General features: G+C 38.5%; 1 protein-coding gene across 1 annotated transcript in view; it reads left to right on the top strand.

The window, feature by feature from the left end:
- Nucleotides 1-9,888, top strand: part of SYNE1 (spectrin repeat containing, nuclear envelope 1) — a 534,160-nt gene that overhangs the window by 451,276 nt on the left and 72,996 nt on the right. The window contains 1 exon segment of the mRNA XM_012646782.1: nucleotides 3,809-3,964. Coding sequence (XP_012502236.1) covers nucleotides 3,809-3,964 — 156 coding nt within the window.

Raw genomic sequence — 9,888 nt, 5'->3', positions numbered from 1 at the left:
CAAACCTGCAATTGTAAATTTATTAAAAATATTAATGAAAATTTTTGCAGAGCAGAAATGTGCATTTATTAGGCTTCTCCTATGTGCCAATGGCTGTACTAGTGTTATCTCAGTTAACATGAACACAACAAGCTCATGAAAGCATTCTGTTACTACCCTTTTGCAGATGAGAAAACTGAGGCTTCTCGAAGTTTAATAACTTTTCAAAGTTAGTTAATATCAGGGTTGCCTGAATCTACAGGCTATATTTTTACCACACTGACTCATCTAATGGATAGGATGTACTAAGTCTGAAACAGTTAGTTGTTTTGGGGGGTGTTATTGTTTCTTTTTAATCAGTATACCAAATCTGAGTTGGGAGCTAGAAATTGGGATAAAAATAGGAAAATCTTTATGTTGATATAACAATTTAATGTGTCTAAAGCTATAAACAGAAATGTCACATATTTAATTCACCTAGGTGGTTTGGTTTTTCTGCCAAATACTGTTGCCATGGAACCTAATTTTTCATCTCCCAAAATGCATGACAGTTACAAACACACCCTGCTATTGAATTTGTAGATTAAAAAAATTTATTTCAGTCTAGTTCTCTGCTACTCTTCCCCAAACCATGCTTAGCAGCAAAACAAAGCAATTACCTGGAAAATTTAGGCTAAAACCTTGTTTGCCTAAATTGCCTGGGAAGTTAGCCTCAAACAGCATTGTTAATTGCCTGTGCCTTTGAAAACCTGTCTCCTGTGTGAAGAAACATAAAGGGAGGAAAAAGCCGCGTGAAATATTCTATTCACACATTGAAATTATCTAGCATCTAAAAACAACAAGTGATTATACAAATTGCAAAACTCATCATTAGTCAAAACATTCCAAAAACTAATGTCAACTCATTCAAATATTGTTATATGGATTTTTTTCTTAAATCATTCCCCAAAGGGACAGGGTACATATTCCTTTTTTAGTAACTTAAAGAAATCTCTGATCCTGCAGAAAATGTATTCAGTGCATTATTTTAAATTGAGTAGTAACAGCAACAGATCCTCTTAGCTATTACATTATAAGTATAGATCACAGAATATAGCAACTCGTAGAGTTTGGAAATGAAAGTTAAATTTAGGTGTCTTTTTTTAAAAAAAATATTTTGTCAGCATGATCCGTAACTCAGGACAAGAAGAATGGATGGGTTAGGGCTTATGAAGTCAGTTTAAAGTAAAGAAGATCAATGCAATGATGAAACTTCAATTTAAAAATAAACATCAGGAAAAGATCAACGAAATGGTAAATATATGGCAGGAAGAGTCTACAAGCAATCATATTTTATCAGAATCAAATTACATAGGAAGTAAATAAAGTACAAGCAAACCTCCTTTTATTTTGCTTTGCTTTATTGCACTGTGCAGATATTGTGTTTTTACAAATTGAAGGTTTTACAAGTTGAAGACTCTGCATAGAGCAAGTCTATCGGCACTGTTTTTCCAACAGCATATGCTCACTTTATGTTTCTGTGTCACATTTTGATAATTCTCACAATATTCCAAACTTTTTATTATTATTATATCTCTTATGGTGATCTATGATCAATGATCTTTCATGTTATTATTGTAATTGTTTGGGAGCATGATGAGCTGCCTCCATATAAGATGGCGAAATTAATCAACAAACGTTGCATGTGTTCTGAGTGCTCCACCAACCGGCCATTCCCCCATCTCTCTGCCTCTCCTTGGGCTTCCCTATTTCCTGAGACACAACAATATTGAAATTAGGCCAATTAATAACGCTGCAGTGGCCCCTAAATGTTCAAGTGAAAGGAAGACTTGCACATCTCTCACTTTAAACAAAAAGCTAGAAATGAGTAAGTTTAATGAGGAAGAGATATTGAAGGCCAGGGTAGGCCAAAAGCTAGGCCTCTTGTGCCAAACAGTTAGCCTAGTCATGAGCGCAAAGGAGAAGTTCTAGAAGGAAATTAAAAGTGCTACTCCAGTGAACACACAGATGATAAAGTGAAACAGCCTTATTGCTAATAGAAGAAAGTTTTGGTGGTCTGGATAGAAGATCAAACCAGCCACAACATTCCCTTAGGCCAAAGCCTAATCCAGAGCAAGGCCCTCATTCCCTTCAATTCTATGAAGGCTGGAGAGGGGAGGAACCTACAGAAGAAAAGTTCAAAGCTAGCAGAGGGGGTTCATGAGGTTTAAGGAAAGAAGCCATCTCCGTAACATAAAAGTGTGAGGTGAAGCAGGCTTAGCTGCAGCAAGTTAACCAAAGGTCCACCTAAGATAATTGATGAAGGTGACTACACAAAACAACAGATTTTCCATGTAGACGAAACAGCCTTCTATTGGAAGAAGATGCCATCTAGGACTTTTGTAGTCAGAAAGAAGTCAATGCCTGGCTTCAAAGCTTCAACGGACAGGCTGACTCTCTTGTTAGGGGCTAATGCAGCTGGTGACTTCAAGTTGAAGCCAATAATTATTTACCATTCTGAAAATCCTAGGGCCCTTAAGAATTATGCTAAATATACTCTGCCTGTGCTCTGTTGATGAAACAACAAAGCCTGGATGGCGCACTTCTGTTTACAGTATAGTTTACCAAATATTTTAAGCCCACTTTCGAGACCTACTGCTCAGAAAAAAAGACTGCTTTCAAAATATTACTGTTCATTCACAATGCACCTAGTCACTCAAGAGCTCTGATGGAGATTGATGTTTTCGTACCTTCTAAGACAACATCTATTCTGCAGCCCATGGATCAAGGAGTAATTTTGACTTTGAGTCTTATCATTTAAGAAATATGCTTTGTAAGGCTATTGCTGCCATGGATAGTGATTCCTCTGATGAATCTGGGCAAAGTAAACTGAAAACCTTCAGGAATCATTCTAAATGCCACTGAGAACATTTGTGATTCATGGGCAGAGGTCAAAATATCAACATTAGCAGGAATTTGGAAGAAGATTATTCCAACCCTCATGGATGACTTTAAAGGGTTCAAAACTTCAGTGGAGTAAGTCACTGCAGAAATGGTAGAAATAGCAAGAGAACTAGAATTATGAGTGAAGCCTGAAGATGTGACTGAATTGCTGCAATTTCATGATGAAACTTGAACGGATAAGGAGCTGCTGCTTCTAGATGAACAAAGAAAATGATTTCTTGAAATGGATCTACTCCTAGTGAAGATGCTGCAAACACTGTTGAAATAACAACAGAGGATTTAAAATATTACATAAACTTGGTTGATAAAGCAGCAGCAGGGTATGAGAGGATTGACTCTAATTTTGAAGGGAGTTCTACCATGGGTAAAATGCTGTCAAACAGCGTGACATTGCACAGAGAAATTGCTCTTGAAAGGAAAAGTCGATCTACATGGCAAACTTTATTGTCTTATTTTAAGAAACTATCACAGCCACCCCAGCCTTCAGCAACCACCACCCTGATCAGTCAGCAGCCGTCAACATTAAGGCAAGACCCTCCACCATGAAAAAGATTACAACTCACTGAAGGCTCAGATTATCATTAGCGTTTTTTAACAATAAAGTATTTCAAATTAAGGTGTGTACATTTTTTAGACATAATGCTATTGTACACTTAACAGATTACAGTATAGTATGAACATAATTTTTATACACACTAGGAAACCAAAAAACTCTCTTTATTGCAATGGTCTGGAACCACACCAAACCTGCAGTATCTCCAAGGTGTGCCTGTTCAAATAGAGTGATATGGAAGGAAATTATGTCAAGAGGGGATTCAAAAACATTTCAGAAATCGTTGACAGTGGATGTCCATGGGTATTCAAAATTCTTTTGTTTTTAATTTAGGAATTAGAAAATGCAGTTGGGAGCTGGACAGAAGACTTGACACAGCTGACACTGCTGAAGGACACCCTCTGTGCGTACATCAGTGCCGATGACATCTCCATCCTTAACGAACGCATAGAACTTCTGCAGAGACAGTGGGAAGAACTATGCCACCAGGTAAGAGAAGTTCTAAAGATGGAATTACCTCAAAATAATGGAGAACTGGGAGGTGAATCAGAATGTCAAATGGCTTTACCCAGATTTGGACCCATCTTGGAACTCATAGTATGGATGAAGAAAGAACCCTGTGGCTATTACCAGAATATTTCAGATTATTACAACTGTATTTAATATTACATTTTAGAGCCACTTATCTTCTTTTCACTTTTGCTAGCTGGCATAATATTTTTAAGAGAAAGCACAATGTTGTGGTCCCCAGGTGCGGTTTTGTTGGTATAATTTAAACACGTGAAAAACCATTGTATGTGCAATTTCAGGTTATACTGTGGAGCTGTTTTGTTCGTGGAACATTCATTGTTACTCTTGATTTACTGTAGTTGTTGCCTAGTAATTCATGTGTATATGGCATTTTTAGTCATACTTTATTCATTTATTAAGTGCCTTCTATGTGCACCATACCTTAAAAGAGATCCCACATCAGGTTTTGAGTTGGAAATGAAGGGAAAAATATTGGTGGAAAGGCAACAAGAAGACACCCTAGGCAGCAAGGCATAACAGATTGAAAGGCTCACAAGTTAAGAGCAGGTGGCTGCCTCAGTGCCTTGAGGTCATCCTCTCCAGGAAGTAGGGGCTGTGTCTGTCTCATTACTTCTATACCTTGAATACCATGCCTGGCACATAATAGGCTATAATCCATATTAAATATTTGTAAAATGGGTCTGTCGTGTTAATTATTGTGAATTTAACAAGCTGTAATACATTTGTCTGCCATCAGGTTTACAATTGAGCTGAGACTGAAATCAGTGTAGAAAGAAGAAAACCAGGAATAAACAGGGAAAAATATATATAACAATATATAAAGATGTAGGCAAGCTGGCCAGGCACGGTGACTCACACCTATCATCCCAGCACTTTGGGAGGCCAAGGCAGGAGGATCGTTTTAGCCCAGGAATTCAAGACCAGCCTGGGCAATATAGTGAGATCCTGTCTCTACAAAAAACCCAGAAAAATAACCTGGGCATAGTGGTATGTGCCAGTAATCCCAGCTATTTGGGAGGTAGAGACGGGAGGATTGCTTGAGCCCAAGAGTTCCAGCCTGGGTGACAGAGCAAGACCTTATCTCCATTTAACAGAAGAAAAAAAGATACAAGCAAGCTAAGGGTAGTGGGGATTACAGAGAATTAATGAAATGTTTCTTGAAGTGGATAAATCTTTTTTTTTTAACACAATTGATTTTTATTTTTATTTTTTTTGAGATGGGGTCTCACTCTTGCTCAGGCTGGTCCCGAACTCCTGAGCTCAAGCAGTCCTCCCACCTCAGCCTCCCAGAGTGCTAGGATTACAGGCATGAGCCATCATGCTTGGCCGAAGAGGATAAATCTGGAATAGAGTCCCGAGATGGGAAGTGGTGAAGATAGAATTGGAGGAAACAAACAGATTTGTTTAACGACAAGGTTGCAGCTGGATTGAAGGCTGGAAGCAGAGGGCCTGGCTGGGTGAAGTGGGTGGGGGAAGGCTGAGGAAGGGGCTGTTGAGAAGAGGCCTCTTCTGCCTGCCTACCCTCATGCCTGTGTGCCCATGCCAACTGTGCTGTCCTAGAATCTCTTCTCTCTCCCATCCCACCACTGTTTCCAGCTTTAGGATGCTTATCCTCACGCTTCAGGAACTATTAAAAGGTTTAAGAGGCTCAGAGTCTTTTGGTTTTTATGACATAAACAAGAAGAGTGTTCTTAGGAAAATTTCTATGTGTATGTTTTGATTGAAGCCCAGATTTTTCTCAGACCATGGATCAAAGGAAAACTCTGGAGCACACTTGGTAGATGAGTGAACAGTTTCCCGTGAATATTGCTTTTATGCTTTTAAAAAGGGGGTATGAAGAGATGACTTTCACCAACATGTTAATGATTTGAGCTCAAAATGAATTCAGCTACTTTTCACAGAGTGCCATGTTCTCAGTAAATATTTTGAAGGTTAAGAAGATTTTGGCTATGCAATACTTTTTGATTTAAGAAAATTTGTATAAAAATGCCATGGAGTTATTATTAGTTGTGAAATTATATGTTTATATGTCATAAAATTGTTCACCAGACTTAGATATATCTTGGCAACAGTCTGTTTGTAAATATATTTCGAAAGCTGCTGTTGATTCTATGATATGCTGTGAAGAGATTGATATCTTTCACCTAGTAAGTAAGAAGTTAGAAAGAGGAAGCCAACTAAATATATAGTGTTTCTAGAAGCTTTGTATATTGAAGTGTCTTAAGGCATGAAGTGAGAGCATACTTATTTCACGTATCTTAGTCCATGTTGTGTTGCTATAAAGGAAATACCAGGCGCTGGGTAATTTATAAAGAAAAGAGGCTTATTTGGCTGACAGTTCTGCAGACTGTGCAAGAAGCATGGTGCCAGCATCTGCTTCTGGTGAGGGCTTCAGGAAGCTTGTAGTCAAGGCTGAAGAGGAAGGAGGAGCAGGCATGTCACATGGCGAGAGAAGGAGCAAAAGAGAAGGCAGGAGGCACCAGGCTGTTTTAAACAACCAGCTCTTGTGTGAACTACCAGAGTGAGAACTCACTAATTACCACTGGGAGGGCACCAAGCCATTCATGAGGGATCTCCCATGACTCAGACACCTCCCACCAGGCCCCACCTCCAACACTGGGGGTCAAATGTCAACATGAGATTTTGAGGGGAAAAACATCTGCTGTTGACTCTATGATATGTTGTGAAGAGAGTAATACCCTGCACCTGTGAGTAGACCAAAACTTTATAAAAAGGAAGCCAATTGAATATATAGTGTTTCCAGAAACTTTCTATATTGAAGTGTCTTAAGGCATGAAGCTAAAGCATATTTATCTGATATCACTTCCATCTAAATAAAAGTATTTAAACCAGTGAGAGTTTAGTCATGGGCTTGCTCAAGGCGGCAGTATATAACTCTAAGGAGAGAAAGAGATTAGTTTATAGATCTTGAGTTAGTTGTTTCCGGTGAACATTCCTGTCAAGTATGAAACCACAAAAGGAAATGAGCTTGCGCCCATGTTTCATTGTAAAAGTCAAAAAACTTTAGTTAAACCTGGTATCATCCATGCTAAGGAGCAAATAGTCCGTTCCTGTTCTGACGGAAGCAGTTGACCAGCAGTCAGGAGTAATTGGAACTGCGCTGAGAATGAGGAAGACGGGCTGTACGGAAACTTCGCCGGGGGGAGTTGATGCGTAAAAGTCTCCTGTTTCAAGTATGCTCCCCTAATCATGTGTCGCCCTGTGTGCAGCCCGAGCTTACACTTGCTCTCATTCCTGTTGTGGTTTGTAGATCTGTGAGTAATTCTAGTTGAGCTATAAACATATATCATCATCATAATTGCTCGTTTTTTCAAAATGGCATGGTAAAAATATTTGAAGTAGAAAAGGATGTATTTCCTGTTCAGCTGCCTCACACTTTGGATGTTTTAGCCGGTACCTGTCAGCCATCGGCAACGCAGTGTATTTGTGTCCTTGAGAAAACATAAATATGTACTAACTGATAAATAATCTGAGGGTTTTGGCCGAGTCCAAAGAAAGAAAATGGTCATGTTAACTCATCGTTTACAAGCCAAAAGGAAAATACCATCCCCCTTATGAATTTGTATCTTTTGAAAAGCTTTTGGCCTGGGTTTGCCCCCAGCTTGTAGCCTAGTTGTTTCTTCTTTCGGGTATAGCTCCACAGTAAGCAAAGGAAAGCCATGCCTTCATGGTGTGTGATAAACACTGGGAATGTATATTCAAGTTGTTTAGTGGAGATATTTAATACATCAAGAAGAAAAAAATTAAAAATTTAAACGATGCCCGGTAGTCATGTATAATAGTAGCAGTAGTAGCAGCAGCAGCATAGTAATAGCTTTTGTTAGTTCTTTGGTGTATACCAGTCACTTTCTTAAATTACTTTCTGGTTTATATGGTATTGACTGTATCCTGGTACATAGGACAGTGCTTAGCACATAGTAGACCCTTGTTTACCACTGACAATAAACATTTGCTTAAAGAATTTTGGAACAAACATAAGATTAATTTACAAATGAGGAGAGTAAGGCTTAGAGAAGATGAGTAACGTTGCCCTGGTCATATCAGTAATAAGGGATGGAAACAGGTTTGGAATTTCAGCTATTTCTGGATATTTAATCATAATGTCATGTGGCAACCTATATCAATTTTGCTGGTTCTATCTCATAGTGACTGTAAACAGATGTCTCAAATTTGTCCAACTTTCACGCTTCTTGTCTCTGGACTGGGAATAAAAATACCTACCTCTCGAAGTAATAGGTAACATTTTCTATTACATGGTCATCTGCTGGGAGTAAAGCCCTAGAGTTCATTTTTGGCTCATGGCCAAGAGCAGGCGAAGCGCTACTCACAGCAAGACTTGTTCATCGTAAGTCCGAAGGGCAGGAGTTTCTAACCTTTTCTTAGAGAACAGTTACTTTGGGCAGTCCCAAGTATGCAAATATAGTTTCAGCTTGGACATCAGTGGAACCAGAATTCTAACTACCAGCCAGACTCCTGCCTCTGATGCTTTGTGAATGAAAGGGAAAAGGTCGTAGTCACCAGAGAATTCAAAAGCTTAGAGACCCTGCAGAAGATCAGAATGCACTCTGCCCTCCGAGTTAGAGAGGAAAGGGATGCTTGAAGGACTGTGCTTTAGGCAGTGTCTTGGGTACAGCTTCGAGTAGGCGAAATTTGTCTCTGAATCTTTTTAGCCTGTGTTTTCTTAGCTTTTTCCATTTCTAGCAGTACCCACCCTTAGTGTGTTCTCTGCCTTTCGGCTGTTCTGCATTTTTCTGCCAAAACAGCAAAAACAACTAAATGGTAAACAGAATTATACTAATGGGGAAATCCTTAATGGATTCATCATTGTCACCCAACCCAAAGAAATTTTTATTTTAAACCATCATAACTCAAAAGAATGATTTTCTAAGGGTGGCATTTCAACTAAGGTAGGTTATGGTGCTCACTGTCTGTGAAGCTCGCTCTGCCTGAGGCTGGCCTTGAGAAAGGTTGGTATCCTGGGCTCGTGGCCTAATTCCCACCTGTTTTCTTGGATACAGAATCACAAATATTTGGGATCATATGAGACCTTAAATATTATCTGTCTAAACATTAATAGAGCCAATCCTAGGAAGAATTGATAATTAGGAATTGTATGGCACCTTAGAAATATTTTCATTTTCATCTTCAAAAAGAAGTTCATTTGAAGTACATAAAAAAGTAAATGGATTGATAGACGAATATATGTATTAAAGCAAAGTATAACAAAATGTTAACAATTTTAGGGTCTAGGTATATATGGTAAGTGTTTACCATAAAATTCTTCCAGCTTTTCTGTGTTTGAAATTTGTAATAATAAAATGTTGGGGAGGAAAGAAAACTGATGGGAAGGTGTTTAATGCAATGAATCGGTAGTGGAATGGCATTGTCAGCAAGACTGTGTGGAAGAACATCTTTAAACCTGCTTCTTACCACTCAAATCAATATTATGTCTTGCTAATCTGTAGTGTAGTTCTACTAGAAACATTCCTTAGTATCTCAACCAGCACTGTAAAAACAAAAGTACTGTACTATGAAGTCAGACCCAGCATCAGCAAATCCACTCCTAGGTACGTACTCAGAGAAATGAAAACATGTATCCGTCCAAACACTTGGGCACAAATGTTTGTAACAGTATTATTCATAGTAGGCAAAAGATGGAAGCAACCCAAATGTCTTTCAACAGAGGAATTGATAAATAAAATGTGGTATATTCATACAATGGAATATATTCAACAATAAAAAGGAATGAAGTATTGGTATGTGCTACAACATGGATGAATCTTTAAAATATGCTAAGTGAAAGAAGCTAGTCACAAGAGGCCACATATTGTATGATTCCATTTCCATGAAATGTCCAGAAT

This window comes from Propithecus coquereli, unplaced genomic scaffold (genome assembly GCF_000956105.1).
Source record: "Propithecus coquereli isolate 6110/MARCELLA unplaced genomic scaffold, Pcoq_1.0 Scaffold25, whole genome shotgun sequence".
In the NCBI taxonomy this organism is placed as follows: Eukaryota; Metazoa; Chordata; class Mammalia; order Primates; family Indriidae; genus Propithecus; species Propithecus coquereli.
The sequence above is the reverse complement of the archived record's forward strand: the minus strand, read 5'-3'. Positions and strand labels throughout refer to the sequence as shown.